At 47.6% G+C, this 17,086-nt stretch overlaps 2 protein-coding genes across 4 annotated transcripts in view; one reads left to right on the top strand and one right to left on the bottom strand.

Moving 5' to 3' along the window:
• Positions 1–2,627: 2,627 nt before the first annotated feature.
• On the top strand, positions 2,628–14,912 carry NEIL1 (nei like DNA glycosylase 1). 3 transcript variants are annotated; one of them, XM_053272853.1, is made up of 10 exons: positions 2,630–2,874; positions 4,866–5,312; positions 6,330–6,449; positions 7,237–7,300; positions 7,955–8,054; positions 9,750–9,877; positions 10,608–10,635; positions 11,293–11,354; positions 12,248–12,497; positions 13,820–14,912. In XM_053272853.1, exons 2-10 carry the CDS (start codon positions 4,867–4,869, stop codon positions 13,858–13,860), a joined length of 1,239 nt encoding a protein of 412 aa, XP_053128828.1. In that variant the 5' UTR covers positions 2,630–2,874; position 4,866; the 3' UTR covers positions 13,861–14,912. The 3 variants fall into 3 exon arrangements, with proteins under 3 accessions (XP_053128829.1, XP_053128828.1, XP_053128827.1); XM_053272852.1 differs by having other exon boundaries at positions 2,636–2,935; XM_053272854.1 differs by lacking the exon at positions 6,330–6,449 and having other exon boundaries at positions 2,628–2,935.
• Positions 14,913–15,793: 881 nt separating this feature from the next.
• The window catches only part of MAN2C1 (mannosidase alpha class 2C member 1), a 41,385-nt gene continuing 40,092 nt past the window's right edge, over positions 15,794–17,086 (bottom strand). Inside the window, exon 26 of the mRNA XM_053272329.1 lies at positions 15,794–16,533. Within this exon, the coding sequence (XP_053128304.1) occupies positions 16,404–16,533 (130 nt within the window). The 3' untranslated portion in view covers positions 15,794–16,403. The remainder of the gene's footprint in view (positions 16,534–17,086) is intronic.

Raw genomic sequence — 17,086 nt, forward strand, 5'->3', positions numbered from 1 at the left:
TTTTAATTTTTCAAAAACAATTTAGAAAACTACAAATTTCATTATGCTGGGGCTCATGAAATACCCAAATACTATGTGGAGGTGTACTTGGAAAACTAATGTCTAATTCTCTACTATCATTGTAGCATCACTATTACATAAGTTTTTAAAAGAAATGGAGAATTTGACTTTTCCCTATTTACTCTGAAAATAATTAAAAGATATGCAGAGTAAACTGTCACTGCTTGGAATATATTCTAGTATTTCAGAAAGACAGTTAAAATGAGAGAAAGAGAGCAAGAAACTCCCAGTGGACCTTAATACTAAGGCTAATTAATACTAATTTCACACTGATTGAAAGACAAACTCACCATTAATAGCCATATTATTAAGACATCACATTTAACTCACTTATAACAAGAAGCAAAGAGCAAATGAATACAATCCTAGCTCATAAGCTTCAGCTCAGTATTCACAAGCCCTGATTCTCTGTACATAGTGCCAAACTGAATGTGTACAGTGACTTATATTATATATTTTTTTAAAAAAGCAAAAAAAACCTGTAGCCCCTAAAGGCTGTGGGGTGGGTCTGCAAAGGTTCCCGCTCCCCTCGCTGGCCTCTAGGGCTTTGCAGGGACCATTTGAGCATGTGTGGTGGCGCTGCTGAAAACAAAATGGCTGCCATACATGCTCAAATGGCCTCTGCGAGGCCTGGCATGGGGGCCTCACAGAGGCCATTTGAGCATGCACAGTGGCCATTTTGTTTTCAGTGGCCATTTAAAAAAAAAAATTAAATGGTGCCCCCCTTCAAGTGGCGCCCGGGGCATGTGCCCTGCCTGCCCTGCCCCTAGATACGCTCCTGCTTCTTCCCTAGGAACACAGGAAGTTGCCTTGTACTGAGTCAGAGCATGGGTCTAGCTAGTTCAGTATTGCCAACACTGACTGGCAGCAGCTCTTCAAGGTTTCAGGCAGGAGTCTTCCCCAGTTCTGTTTAGAGATGCCGCCAGGGATTGAACCTGGGAACTTCTGGGTGCAACACAGATGCTCCACGACTGAGCGACAGCCCCAGCCCATGATAAGAAAAAAAATGAATAAATCCTGATTAAGCTGCATACTAAAAGAACCAGGATCACATCACAAAACAAGTATACCCTTAATTCTCAACTGTCTCTATTAAAACTGGCCTCCAGCATTGATTAACTAAATGTTGCATTGATTAATCTAGTGGAACATAGGAAGCTGCCAAATACCGAGTCAGGCCATTGGTCTATCTTGCTCAGTATTGTCTTCACAGACTGGCTGCAGCTTCTCCAAGGTTGCAGGCAGGAATCTCTCTCAGCCCTATCTTGGAGATGCTGCCAGGGAGGGGACTTGGAACCTTCTGCTCCATCCCCTGAGTGGAATATCTTGCAGTGCTCACTCATCAAGTCTCCCATTCATATGCAACCACAGCAGGCCCTGCTTAGCTAAAGGGACAAATCATGCTTGCTACCACAAGACCAGCTCATGTAGATGGTCTCAGGTTCACTCCCTGATCATGGCAGCATCCTTTGGGCAGTCAGGGAAGGACTCCTGATTTAATGAAGGGCCGCTGCTAGTCAGTGCCGACATCATTCCATTTTATTGTATTTATTTGATTTATAGACCTACTGCCCTCCCTAAAGTGAACTCGGGGGGGGGGGTGTGCCATGAAATCAAAAGCACATAATAAAACAGTTAAAATAAAAACATATAAACCAGATTAAAATCAAAACTAGATATCCTAGATAGATAGAGCCACTGTAGTGTAGTGGTTAGAGTGCTGGACTAGGACCAGAGAGACCCAAGTTCAAATCCTCATTCAGCCATGATCCTTGCTGGGTGACTCTGGGCCAGTCACTTCTCTCTCAGCCTAGCCTACTTCACAGGCTTGTGAGGATAAACATAACCATGTACTCTGGGCTCCTTGAAGGAACATCGGAACAAACACAGGAAGCTGCCATATACTGAGTCAAGCCATTGGTTCCTCTAGCTCAGTATTGTCTATGCTGACTGGCAGCAGCTTCTCCAAGGTTGCAGGCAGGAAGGTTGCAAGGTTGCAGGCAGGAACCTGAGAATCTCTCTCAGGCAACGTACTGTATGCTTTGGTAGCTTGTTGGTTCAATAAAAAAATCTTGTCCTATTTTTAAAAAATCATCATTATCATCTTGTCCTGTCTGGGAGATGCTGCCAGGGAGGGAACCTGGGACCTTCAGATGCTCTTCCCAGAGCGTCTCCATCTCCTGAGGGGAATATCTTACAGGGCACACACATCTAGTCTGCCATTCATATGGGAGATTCCATTCATATGGAACCAGGGTGAACCTTGCTTAGCAAAGGGGACAAGTCATGCTTGCTACTGCAACTACTACTACTAATTATTAATTTATTATTATTATTATTATTATTATTATTATTATTTAATAAATAATAAGGCCAGGCTAAAAAGACGGGACTTGGAGGCTCTCTTGAGGCACTCCTGCTATGGAAAGCAGTCCCGACTGACATGCCTCCGGAGAGGACTGAAACGCACCCAAGAGAAGCACACAATGCCATGCCCACTCCGTCCTCTGCAACCACACGAGCTTCCTCGCTCTGAAGCTGCACAGGGGCACTCGGCAGCGCCTGCGCTCCAGGAACTACGACTCCCGACATGCTCCGCGGGGCCTTGGTCGCAGGGGGCGGAGCTCTAAGCCTGGCTTGGCTACCTGCAGCAGCTGAGGACGGGCTGGTTAGGGTGGTGGTCTTCGGGACGGAGCTGGGTGGCTTGATCGTCGGAACGGGGTTCTTCCGGGGTTGCTGCGGGCAGGGTAGTGCTGCTCGGGAGCCCGGAGCTGCTGCAGCGGCCGGATAAGGGGAGTCTGTGAGCCGCGCAGGGTGAGAGTTGTGTAACTGCTGCCCCAACTCGGGTTATAAAATCAGGAACTTGGGCTGCGAGGTACGTGCACTGACCCACCTGGGGACTAATCCACCCTGAGGACTGAGCACCAAGGTTGGATTTTTGCAAGGGCTCTGCCGCCAATCCCATTTTCTGTGCCATTGCCTGGGTCTGAAAACTATTCTTGTGATTATTAAGTCTGCTTTTCAACAAATATGACTCTATGCAGGCTTCAGGAGGTTGGAGGAAACCCCCAGGATCTTGTTTGCAGGTCTGACCTCTGCTCAGATATTTGAACGACACGGCTCCTCCCCCTTTGTTTTTAACACCCAAGACCATTGAAATTTTTTTATTTTATTTTTTAAAGGTTTGTAGGGACACTTTTGTCATTTGGATCCCTTAAATAATCCAGATCTCCTTGCAAAAAGGAGACACTTTTTAAATTCTGTTCCTTGATCATTGCTTTACAATGTTGTGAGCTGCGCACACAAATAAATATAAATAAATGAATACGAAAAAGTTTAGGTGGAACCATGTGAACAGCTGAGGTTGTCAAGCCCCCGTGAAACTGTAGGTTTGCACCCTGTGGACTGATTTTGTGATTCAGTAGAATTTCATAGAACTACAGGACTGTAGTTCTTTGATGGCCATCTGCTAACTGAGCAAAGAGACACCTTTTAAAGAGGCGATTCTCTTATTTTTAGCAGGAGGAGAGCAACTGGCCCTATCCAGCCCCAGCACAGCATCCCTCCAGTGGCTGCTGCTGGTGGTATTATCTGCCTTATGTTTCTTTTTAGATTGTGAGCCCTTTGTGGACGGGAATCCATCTTATTTATCTTATTTATGTATTATTTATTTTTCTATGTAAACCACTTTGAGAACTTTAGTTGAAGAGCAGCATATATAAATATTCATAGTCGTCTGCTCAGTGCGGGAGCTCTCATCACAGTTTTAATTTTTAATGTTGGTTTTAAACGACGTCAATGTTTGCTTTAATTATTTTAATTGTTTAACGGATTTCATGTTTTAAATGATTTTTAATTGTATACCGCCCAGAGGCGGCAGTTTTGGGTGGTATACAAATATGTTAAATAAATAAATAATGCAATAAATAACTCTGCTCCCCTGCTCAATGCTCTGACTTTGGAGCACCCCGAAGAGCGGCTTGAACTGTTGATTGAAACCCACCCAGGGGTGTCGTGATAATTGAGCGAAGGGGTTCAAAGGAGCCGGGACCTCCCAGCTCCAACCCTCCAGGGATTCCCAGATGTTGTTGACTACAGCTCCCAGAATCCGCAGCTGTAAGGGCTTTTGCTTGGGGATTATGGGAGTTGTAGTCAGCACCATCTGAAAATCCCTGTTAGTGGGAACACTGCAAAAAAACACCCCATTTTCTTCATTATCTCCCTCACTCCAAGTGGCCGCTGGAGAGAGGGACAGACACGGACCTCCTCTCCCCTAGCTACGCCCCTGAATCCACCCATTATGTTTCCAGCAATTTTAAAAAAACACCCAAGGAATCTTGCTTGCAGGAGCGTAACTATAATAGGGCAAGGAGGAACAGTTGTCTGGGGGCCCACTGCCTTGTGGGGCGGCCCCTGGAGCAAGTCACATGACTGACTCCCCCAGCCGCGCACCCGCCCAGGCTTCCTTCAGTTGTATTTGTCCTCCGAAATTGATGTGAGTGTTGAGACCTGGAGCTACCAGAACAGCATGTCTTTCTCTAGGACCATGAAATGACTTGCATCGTCCACATTTTTAAAAAGTAATTTAGGATGATCTATTGTGGCACATAGGTGTCATATATGTATATATTTCTATGCTTTTTGTTACCACTCTTCAGCCTCATTTAAGATTTCTTTACTTCATGAGCTGAGCTTCAGTGAGCGGGGGGGTTAAAAGCTTGTCTCTGGGGCCCCCTCCAACCTTGCTACGCCCCCGCTTGCTCGATCTAGTGCTATCTCCTGCCTCCGTTTCCCCACATTTCTAGGATGCCGGAGGGCCCAGAGCTGCATCTCGCCAGCAAATACATCAACGCCACGTGTGGCGGGCTCATCTTTTCGGGCCAGGTGGAGAAGTCGGAGGTGAGCAAGAATCCCGAAGTGCCGTTTGAGAGCGACAGGTACGTGGTGTCTGCCACCTCGCGGGGCAAAGAGCTGAAGCTCACCCTCACGCCCGTCAAACGGGAAGACGCGTCTCCTGGCAAGGGAATGCAGGAGCCGATGGATCTGGTCTTCCGCTTCGGGATGTCCGGCAGCTTCAAACTGGTCCCGGTGGCCGAGATGCCCAAGCACGCCCACCTGCGCTTCTACACCAAAGAGAGCTCACCCCGGGCCCTCTGCTACGTGGACTTCCGGCGCTTTGGCAGGTGGGAGGTGGACGGCACTTGGCAGGCGGATCGAGGCCCTTGCGTGATGCTGGAGTATGAGAAATTCAGGTGAGGACCACCAGCTAGGGCCTTCTGGCTGCCCAGAATTGAGCCTGAGCTCTGCTGCCATATACTGAGTCAGACCCTTGGTCCATTGAGCTCAGTATTGTCTACACAGACTGGCAGCGGCTTCTCCAAGGTTGGAGGTTGGAGTGTCTCTCAGCCCTATTTTGGAGATGCCAGTGAGGGAGCTTGGAACCTTCTGCTCTTCCCAGAGCAGCTCTATCCCCTGAGGGGAATATCTTACAGTGCTCACAAATACTCTCTCATTCAAATACAAACCAGGGCAGATCCTACTTAGCAAAGGGAACATAGAAAGCTGCCATATACTGAGTCAGACCATTGGTCCATCTAGCTCAGGATTGTCTACACAGATTTGCAGCAGCTTCTCCAAGGTTGCAGACAGGAGCCTCTCTCAGCCCTATCTTGGAGATGCTGCCAGGGAGGGAACTTGGAACCACCAGCATGCAAGCCTGCAGATGCTCTTCCCAGAGCGGCCCCATCCCCTAAGGGGAATATCTTCCAGTGCTCACATGTAGTCTCCCATTCATATGCAAACCAGGGTGGACCCTGCTTAGCAAAGAGGACAATTCATGCTTGCTACCACAAGACCAGCTCTCCTCCCCATAGCCTGCAGGTGAGTACCAGATTTTTGCTCACCTGGGAGCAGCAGCAACCGGGGGAGAGGGCTAATTTTTGACAGGTGCCACTTCAACAGGCAGGAATGAGTCCCCTGTGAGGAAAGACTACAGCGCTGGGGCCTTTTTTAGTTTAGAAAGAAGGTGGACGAGAGAGGACAGGAGACAGCTATTTTTCTGTGACGCACATGCAATGTTGTAGGACTAAAATGGAAGGATAAAATCTGAAAGAAAGCATCAGAAATGTGAACGGCACCTTGCTGACAGTGCAGGTTCTGCGATCTCGAAACACAGGGAATAGGGAGGCACACTGAGTGGGCAGTAGGGACCCTGTTGTAGCATCTAATCTGGCAAGCGTCCTGCCTAATCAACTCCCGCTGTATTGCAGGCAGAACGTGCTGACGAATCTCGCGGATAAGGCTTTCAACAAGCCCATCTGTGAGGCTCTGCTAAATCAGAAGTTTTTCAATGGCATTGGCAACTACCTGCGGGCTGAAATTCTCCACCGGTGAGTCATATGTTCCAGCCCAGTGCAGGGAGTGCTGAGTCTTTCCATTTCTGGGGCAGCGACCGTGTGCCGAGCTGGAGACCTCAGCAGCACCTACAAATACGACGGACATTTATATGTCCTTTTCAACACAAGTTCCCAAAGCGGTTTACAAAGTTATAAATAAAGAAAACAGCTCCCTGTCCCCAAAGGGCTCACAATCGGAAAATAAACCGAAGACTGACACCAGCAACAGCCGCTGGAGGGATGTTTCTCTTTCCCCAGCTCTTTAAACAGAATCACCGCTTTAAAAAGGTGCCTCTTTGCTCAGTTAGCAGTGGGGTTGCATCTATAGCAGTGCACCTCTATTATTTTATTTATTTATTCATTCATTCATTCATTCAGTTTCTATACCGCCCTTCCAAAAATGGCTCAGGGCAGTTTACACAGAGAAATAATAAATAAGACAAGATGGCTCCCTGTCCCCAAAGGGCTCACAATCTAAAAAGAAACATACAATAGACACCAGCAACAGTCACTGGAGGTGCTGTGCTGGGGGTGGATAGGGCCAGTTACTCCCCCCGTTAAATGAAGAGAATCACCATGTTAAAAGGTGCCTCTTTGCCAAGTTATCAGGGGGCTGCACTGAGAATGTACATGGAAAATATACACTGTCTATGCACTGAGGATGTACATGAAAGCCTCTGGTGTATTTTGTGGTGTGATGTCATCACACCATCTTGTGATGGCGTCATTCCAAATAGTTAGCAATCTTTTTTCTTCTTCTTTCCCCTGTGACCTCTTTTAGGTTAAAAATTCCTCCCTTTGAGAAGGCACGGACAGTTCTGGAAAACCTGCAGCATCGGGAGCAGGTCAGAGGGAGAGCTCCCTTGCATTGTTCAATTTATTATGTGGAATAAATACATAAAAGGGGATCCTGTATCTTTTCCCTTGTGGCTAAACAATTGGAGGGTGTTGCAGTTTTGACTGGTCAGATGCAGTGAGCATGTTGCTGGTTCGAATCCCTGGCAGCAGCGATATAGGAAGATGCTGAAAGGCATTGTCTCATACTGCGTGGGAGGAGGCAATGGTCAACCCTTCCTGTATTCGACCAAAGACAACCACAGGGCTCTGTGGTTGCCAGGAGTCGACACCGACTCAACGGCACCACTTTAAAGGGCTCATAGTCTTAGAAAGAAACACAAAGGAGAGAGACATCAGCCCAAAACCACTGGAGGGATGCTGTGCTGGGGTTGGATCAAGCCAGTTGCTCTCCCCCTGCTAAATAAAAGGAAATCAGCTCTTTAAAAGGTGCATGTGCTCAGTTAGCAGGGGTAGCAATGTTTTGTTATTTTGTGGGCCACTTTAAGTACCCTAGTAAAGCAAGGAAGGATCTTTGCAGTAAATGAAAAATACATGCCGCTCAAATGCCCCGAGCAGCAATGTACTGGAGGAGCAGGGTATACATATTTTAAATAATAATAATATGCGAAGAGGCGACTTCCCTCTTGGTCTCCGTCTTGCAGCCCTCTGACGTGACCCTGAGCAAAAAGGTGAAGCTGAAACGGGAGAACCCTGATTTCCTGGAGCTCTGTCACATATTGCCCATGGAGGTGGTTAATCTGGGTAAGGAGCAGACAGCTGGGGTAATACCACCCCCTTCCCATTGTTACACTGAATTACGTCCTGTGGTGCAGGTTCATTTAAGTATGGTTTCTGGGTTCCAGAACATTATTGGGGCAGGAAACCCCAACTCCATATATATACTGATGGGGTCTGAGCTGTTGGAGACAGACCAGGAGAGAGCTCTTAGGGTCGTGATGGACAGCTCATGGGATGTGTCTACTCAGTGTGTGGCCATTGTGAAAAAAGCAAATTCCATGATAGGGATTATTCGGAAGGGAATTGAAAACAAAATTGCTAATATTATAATGCCTTTATACAAATCTATGGTGTAGCCGCATTTGGAGTACTGTCTACAGTTCTGGTCACCGTATCTTAAGAAGGACATTGTAGAACTGGGAAAGGAGAAGAAGAGGGCAACCAAGATGATCAGGGGCTTAGAGCACCTTCCTTATGAGGCAAGGCTACAGCATCTGGGGCTCTTTTATAGCCTGGCAAAGAGGCAACTATGGGGAGACATTTTAGAGTTTTATAAAGTTATGCTTGGAGTAAAGAGAGTGGATACAGAGAACTTTCTCTCTCTCTCTCTCGCACCACTAGAATCACAGGTCATCCCATGAAACTGATTGCCAGAAAACTCAGGACCAACAAAAGGAAATACTTTTTCACATCGTGCATAATTCTCATCCTCTGCCACAGGATGTGGTGATGGCCACCAGCTTGGATGGCTTTAAAAGGGGCTTATGGAGGAGGACCGGTCTATCAGTGGCTACTACTCTGGTGGCTATAGGCCACCTCCAGCCTCGAGAACAAGGCTGTTCTTATGGCAGTTTCAGGGGAGCAGTAGTAGGAGAGGGGGTGTCCTGCCTGTCGGCTTCTCAGAGGCATCTGGTGGGCCACTGTGGGGAACGAGAAGCTGCACTAGATAGGCCCTGGGCCTGATCCTGCTGGGTTTTTCTTATATTTTTATGGTCTACAGCAAGGCTGCACAACTTTGGCCCTCCCGCAGATGTTGGACTACAGCTCCCATCATCCACCACTATTGGCCACTGTGGCTGGGGATGATGGGAGTTGTAGTCCAGAAACAGCTGGAGGGCTGAAGTTGTGCAGCCCTGTTCTACGAGTGGATGGAGGAGACATGTGCAGAATGCCCCCTTTGATGGAGCATGGTTGGCCAAGTCATTGCCTGACACCGAGACGAATGTTGTGCACAGTGGAAAACATTCCCTGCGCACAACAGGGGAGGGGCAGTTTTTGCTGATCTCCTCCTCCCTCTGCAGCCCACTGTGCTTCCTGAAAATATGACCCAGAGGGTTGCAGGATCCTCAGAGACATATTTTTGGGAGGCATTGTGGCCTGCCGAGGGAAGGGGAGATTGGCAGAAATCAACCCTCTCCCATTTTGTGTGCAGAATGCTTTTTGACACGTGCAAGGTTAGTCTGGATATCAGCTGTTGACTGTACATTTTCCCATGGTGGTGCTTGGTGGCACACTGGTGAGGTTCTGTCCTCATGTGAGGATTTACATGAGCTGCCCTGCTGGATCAGGCCCCGGGCCTATCTAGTCCAGCGTCCTGTTTCTCACAGCAGCCAACCAGAACTTTACAGTTACAAGGGCCTCACCCTACCCACCTTCTAGTTTCTTAAAAAATTCTTCGATTTCTTAGTAGTCTTTTGCCATCTTGCCTTCTCTCCCCAGCGGGTGGTAAAGGTTATGACCCAGAGAAGAAGGCAGATAACACCGCCTTTGAAGAGTGGCTTCAGTGCTACTATGTTCCTGGCAGCAAGACTCTGCGTGATGCCAACGGCAGGACCATCTGGTTCCAGGTAGGAACATCAGCGATGGATAAAAGATGCTTTCATGGTCATGTGATGCACTCACCTCTCCCTGCAGTGCTAAGGTTTCAGTTCTAAACGCCCGATACATCACGCAGGATGGAATTCTGTTTACACTCTAGCTTCCAGCTGCAAAGTTTTTCGAAGTTGTGAAACGCTGAAACTTTAAGAGCTTCTCTGTTCTGTTTCCTCCAGTATCTGAAAGGTTTTTTTTCCTTTTCTTAAATAAGTTGTGACCCTCGAAATTTCTGCATCCACAAAATCCCAAGTCTGTGATTCTAAGAAGCAATTGTGACCCCACTGGGGCAGAGACCTGCTTTCTCATTGCTTGTACTGTGCTCTGCATGTGGAAGGTGCTATATGAATAATATGTATTTTTAAAAAACATAGGTAGATCTGAATAATTGGGCTTGATAAGAGATCTCACAACTTTTTCTTAATGTTCCTTTTTGGAGGCAAAGTGCTAAGGGTTATTGCACTCCTTTTTTCAGTTTGTATCTAAATACACATGCGCATGTGCGCGCACATACACGCTTTTACTTTCTAGATGCTGGGAAATAGAAATGTCCATATTCAATATGTTATAATGTGTAGATACTTTGCGCTGGGAAGAAAGCGTAGAAGTAACTACATACTCGGTGATTTGCATAGTATATTCCAGCATCGGAATCCGAGTTGTCTTTTTCCTGATCGCATTCTGAACCATTTTCTTTCTGTGCAGGGGGACCCAGGACCAATGGCCCCTAAAGGTGAGCATCCTTTGGAGCGCCTTGCGTCTTCCATCTAACTGGGAAAGGCAACCAGCGCTTTCTCTCAAACAGCATTAGCATACTTCAGGAGAGAAAGCAGATCTGGAAGGGGCATAGCTCAGTAGCAGAGCACATGCGGAATGTCTCAGGAACCAGTCGCCAGTGACTCCAATTAAAGGATCAAATGTTTCTCCCATCCGAGACCCTGAAGAGCTGCTGCCAGCCAGAGTACAGTTCTGGGCTGGATGGACCAATGGTCTTGACTCTAGACGGCAGCTTCATATTTCACACATCTCCTATGTGATTTGTTGTGGGAGAACCAATTTCAACTCCCTGCTTGTCTTTGAAGTTTAGTCTTGGGAAGTGTTTCAGCAAGGACTCAAGAGATGCAGGTTGGTTGCTCTGCAAAAAAAAAACACCCTACACTGAGGATCTTTGCGACGTCACTGTGGCCCAGTTCTCAGAGAGGGCTTGCGTTACTGCATAAAAATGCACTCTCTGCACCCAGAAAAACTGCCCTTCTCCCTGACCCACTAGTTTTCTATGTACAGCCACGTTGTTTTACCAGATGTGCCGTCATTATCGGTTTCTTTTTAACTTAACTTTTCATGATGGTCCTGACAAAAATGGGGCTGAGCTTCGTAAATTTTTTTGCAGGACAAAAGTTGCACAAGAAACAGTTGGAGGTGAAGGCTGATCCCGATAGGCCAAGTCCAAAGGTAAGGAAGATGCATGCTGGTCTCTTCAAAAGTGCCTTTGATGAGAAGGTGTTTGCGCTAGTGATGTGTGGCCCGGCTCAGTTCAAGGGCTTGAGGTCGATTCGAGCCCAAGTCAAACGCCTGGGCCAGTTTGGGCCCACTCTGGGGGTGCCAGACACATTAGAATTTGTTTTTTTTAAAAGTCAGACTGGCCACTGCTGGGTTCAGTGGCCCCGGGGGCTTCCCCTCCCCCCGGTCTCCTATGGGCTGTTTCAGCCCTTTGTGAATGTGTGGCGGCCATTTTTGAGGCTGCCATGCATGTGCATGTGTCATTTGTGCTGCCAGTTCATGACCTGGCCAGAGGCCCCTGGGGCCGCTGAACCCAACAGCGGTGAGTCCAACTTCAAAAAAAATAATAATTCTGGCACCCCTGAACCGGGCCCAAACTGGTTCAGATTTGAACCGAACTGGGCACTAAGTTTGGGAGTGCCAAAACCGAACATGCCCGGTCCGAGTACGGTTCGGACTCGAACCAAACCAGGCCTACTGCTTTTGTGCACATCCCTAGTTTGGAGTCGTCACAACAGGAGTTGTAGTCCAGTGTCTGGGGAACCAAGCTTGGGAACCCCTTGCCCTAGAGGACTGTTACTAAGCCTGGAGTTCTCGTCTTCTGTTGCCTTAAGGGCTGCATAACTCCGACTGTCCTGCTGTTGGTGGACTTTGACTCCCGTCATCCCTGTGGATCTCCCCCACTGTGGCTAGGGATGATGGGAATTGTAGTCCAACAACATCTGGAGGGCTGAAGCTGTGCAGCTCTGCACTACTTTGCTTGAGTCTTGTGGGGTTTCCTACAGGCAGAGCTAGCTAGTTTTTTGCTTTAAAAAAAATTAAGCATCCATGTTGAATCTGCCTAGGTTACAAAATCAAAGCCTAGGAGGAACTCCAAGAGCGACGTTCCTCAGGAGGGTGCTGCGAAGAGAGCTAAGAAGCCTAGAAGGAAGGACAAGAGGGAAGCACAAGAAAGCAAGGAGGACATTGCTGTGAACGGAGCAGGGAAACCAAACACCAGGGCTAGGAGCAAGATCTTGGCCTCACAAATGTCTCCCGGGACCAGTTCTCCAGCAAGATCCCAGAAGAGGCGAGCATCTACTCGGAAGAACACAGGTGGGATGCGTGCCAAGTTCAGAGATGTTCAGAGCATAAAAGAGAAAGATTCTCAACCCGGAGTCCTTGGATTTTGTTGGACTACAACTCCCATCACCCCTAGGCATTGTAGCTGGGGATGATGGGAGTTGTAGTCCACATCTGGGAACCAAGGTCCCCAGGACATGAGGTGGCTGGTATCAACGGGGTGGGTGGGGGATGTGTATTGTGACTCTTGACAAGTTTGACACCCCTAGAGATGGAAAATGGCTGATAACACACTGAAAGCTGAAAGGATTGCAATGTTATCATGGTTTTACTGTCCTGACCATCAGGCCTGCAGCAGCCAAATGTGCAATGGTGTTCTTAAAAACTGAGCGTTAAAAGACACAAAAATGACTATATGAGATTTCATCAGTGTTGTCAGAAACGGAAATGAAAGGAGGCAGGAATGTTCTCCAAAGATTACTCCAAGGAGACAGTACAATTAGTTCATTGTTCCCATAACCCAAAGTAAAGTAAAGTTGTGCCGTCAAGTCAGTGTCGACTCGTGGTGACCACAGAGCCCTGTGGTTGTCTTTGGTAGAATCCAGGAGGGGTTTCCCATTGCCATCTCCCGCACAGTCTGAGATGATGCCTTTCAGCATCTTCCCGTATCCCTGCTGCCCGATATAGGTGTTTCCTATAGTCTGGGAAACATACCAGCGGGGATTCGAACTGGCAACCTTTTTCTCCCTAAGCAAATTACTTCCCCGCTGTGCCGTTAGGTGGCACGACTCATAACCCGAAGCTTTACCAAAATGACTGCAATTTTACCCTAATCGTTTTGAGGAGAGGAGAGCTCATCTTATGGTAGCAAGCATGACATGTCCCCTTAGTTAAGCAGGTTCTGCCCTGGTTGCGTATGAATGGGAGACTACATGTGTGAGCACTGTAAGCTAAGGTGGAACTGCTCTGGGAAGAGCATCTAGGTTCCATGTTCCCTCCCTGGCTTCTCCAAGATAGGGCTTTGAGAGATTCCTGCCTGCAACCTTGGAGAAGCTGCTGCCCGTCTGTGTAGACAATACTGAGTTAGATGGACCGATGGTCTGACTCAGTATATGGCAGCTTCCCATGTTCCTAAGGGACGATAACACAGATAAAGCTGTAAGTGTAACAATACTATCACCTATTTTCTATCTCTAGCCAGGTAGCCCTTGCTAATAATCACTATAATTCATCCCAGGATAGCCAAAAATTGTGTGCCTGGCTTGTAGAGAGCCTTGATTTAAGGGATCTGGGACAAATGAGACTTAAATGCCTGGCAAACCAGCCATCTCACTGCTTTGCCTTTTCCCTTTTAGGTACTGCTATCCCAAGATCCAAGCCAGTGACAGCTGAATAACCAGCCCAGAGCAAAATGTCCCCTCATGGTGCTGTCTGGGAAGTTCCAGCCTGTATGCTACTGAAACAGAAGGGGATAAAATGCCCTGGTTCTTGCCTTATTTTGCAGGTTTCTGGATCCCTATCCTGCTATGGGGGCCTCTGTGAGAGGTCTGCTGATGCAAGGACAGCTGAGAAAAGGGAGATTCTGCCTTTACTTCCTCGGTTATGGATGTCAAAACCCAATCCGGGAATTTGGAGTCAGAACTGCTGTAATGAATTTTAATGATGATATCCTGTAATTTAATGATGTAAATCATCATTTAATGATGATATCCTGTAATTCTGCTGCGATTCCAGAATTCTGCAACTGGCAGAGACAGCAAAGCTCTTGGTATTTGCTCGGAATCAACCATCCTTGTGGCTGATAGGCAAGAATTATTTCCCTCGCAGGGTCCTTGCAAATGGTGCCACTAATTTGCTAACTGCTAGGGCCATATCATTCATTAGCAGACTCCCACAGCAGGGCCAATAGGTGTAGCACATTCATCAACTCCTACCCAACAGGTGTAGCACATCCACAGATTCCCACAGCAGATCCTCCTGTTGTTAATCCAAAGAGGAAAGCACGAGTTGATCACATTATATCCAAAAATCTATTGCTCCCAAGAGCTGGACTCTCTCTCTGTGTAGGAAGAGGGAACAGCGTATTGCCTTCTAGGTGTCCGATCAGGAGCTCAACAGCAGAGCTCGGCTGCTGAAACATGTTCCAGCGTCTCTTCTTATGCTTTATTTCTGGAAGCAAATAATCTCACCTGGACAATTTCAAGCAAAGCTTCAGCCGAGTAAACTGGCCAGACAACTAGAAATCCTTTTTAGAAACGAGTGGCACGCGATTCCTTTTACCTTTCCCCCTCAGCTTGAAACTGCAACAAGCTTTAATGATTAATCAAATGCTTTGCATTTTTAGATATAGCATTCTGTCTCTGCAATGTACTTTTATAGCATTTTGTCTCTGCAATGTACTTTTTGGAGGTTTGGTTTTGATACTAATAAAAGCTCTTTTCATAAACAGTGCTGTGTTAAGGTGGCCTGTTGTCAGTATGAAAGCAGATAATTAGATGTATATTCCATGTCTTTGATCACCAGGTCAATTTAAATAGTCAATAATATTCTAAAGTAGTGTTAGCTGCTTGCCATCTCCCACGCCATCCCAATCACCTGCTATAGCCTCTCCTGCTATTTTGTAATGAAAGAAAACCCACACCAAGGCTTGACAAATCACAAGCAGCAGGGAGCCATGGTGCCTAGAAATTTAACCGGGACACCCAGACTAGGATACTCAGAAGTAGAGTAACTTAAACTTTACTTGTTCCAGGCAGCTCTGTTGCTGTTCTAAATGTCTTGCTTGTAAAGAAGATAGACACACATTTAAGCTCGCCATCCCACAATGTCCATAATTTTGTCAAGTGTTTTAAATTTTCAGGCTGGCTTTTAGATCCAAGGGAAATATGTTGAGTCCCTCGAATAGGGATATTCCCCTTAGGGGATGGAGCCACCCTAGGAAGAGCTCTTGCATGCAGAAGGTTCCAAGTTCCCTCCCTGGTAGCATCTCCAAAATAGGGCTGAGAGAGATTCCTGGCCTGCAGCCTTGGAGAAGCCGCTGCCAGTCTGGGTAGACAATACTGAGCTTGATGGACCAACGGTCTGACTCAGTAGAAGGCAGCTTCCTATGTTTCTATGAGAGCCCCTCTTACATTCATGAGCAGGCAGCCCTCTCTCCCCACCAGAAGAGAATAGGGTTCCATTCACAGATGGAGCTCAGCTGTTTGTTCTTAAGGGATAAACGATTTCCTTTTCAATATTTCAAGCAGTGTGAAAAAGCAGAAGCACTTGTGTGTGCTGGTGCACCTGTGTTTTGCGTCTCCATGAAATATGCAAAGCAAGCCCTGAAATAGATTTAAGATTTTATTGCATGTAATTAATCCTTAATCGAGTTGAATCATCTGTTTACTTTCTAAAATATTTGAGGCAGCACCGATCTAGCCCTCAGTCGTCCTTTTACCGCCTGAAGGGCTCTCTGGTTCCAGGGGTTTCAGAGCTGTGAATGTTTCAACAAACTTCAGCCCTTTAGCTGCTGGACTACAACTCCCATCATCCCCATCCGCAATGGCAAATAGTCAGGGATGATGGGAGCGGTAGTCCAACATCTGCAGGAGGGCCCAAGCTGTGCAGCCCTGTTCTAAAGGACTACCAATTTCAATAGGGCTACTCAGGAGTAAGTCTGCCTGTCAGCTGCTACCTTAACGAAGTGCTGCATCTTTACCTGTGTGGCCTCTGGTTTTTGTACAGTACCTAACTCTTTCGGACACCATAAGAATTGTCGGGGCAACGTAAAACATTCCTCAGCAGGCTTTGTGCACCCTTTGCTGCACACCAAGACATCTCCCCTTCAGTTTCCACCTTGAATATTTAAAGGTCCCCAGGCCCTTAAATGCTCAGTGGACAACGTGATCAAAAGAAGAGGGTGAGCTGGTCCTCGATGCAGAGTTCTGCTCCAGAATTTCAGCTGCCGCCTTGCGGTTTCAAGATCAGCAGGACAGACTGGACTTGGAACGGGGTAAAGGAAAGCCTCACCCCGCCCTCCTCCAGTGGCAGGCGGCGGCTAGGATCCGGCCGCTCCAGGAGGTCACACCTGAGGAAGAAGGCAGAGTGTTCTTAAATGGGGCAACTTCGAGCAGGCTCCAGCTGAAGACCCTGTCCCAGAGCCAACCTGGGACTTCCCCGCCCTTTCCCCTGCAAAATCTCACACATCTTAGGTGTGAGTCACCTGCAGGTACACCAGGCCCCTCCGCCACCATCCGGGAGGGGGATGCTGAGGCACTGCCCGTCCGCACTCCATCTAGTCTGTCAGGTAGACTCCCTGCTCCGCTTCTCCAGAGCCAACCAGAATCCAGGATCAATCGCAACCTTTTGGGCTCGTAGAAACCCTCAGCCTGGCTCCCCAACACGCTGCTGTACCTGGGCCTGCGAGGCCCTAATCCAGTGCCGCAGAAGCACCCGCCTGGCTGCCAGGAGCCTGGAAGCTAATGAGTCTCCTCAAGAGGAAGAGCAGCAGCCAGACTCCTCATGAATAGGGTTTGTTTGGCTCCAATCTCCAGGGAACAAGCGTGCCTCTTTCCCGGAATATTTGAGTCACTTCCCTTCTCTGTCCAGTTGCTGGAGACAAGCTCAGACAAGACCTCGCC

This window comes from Hemicordylus capensis, chromosome 10 (assembly GCF_027244095.1).
Source record: "Hemicordylus capensis ecotype Gifberg chromosome 10, rHemCap1.1.pri, whole genome shotgun sequence".
NCBI classification, from domain to species: domain Eukaryota; kingdom Metazoa; phylum Chordata; class Lepidosauria; order Squamata; family Cordylidae; genus Hemicordylus; species Hemicordylus capensis.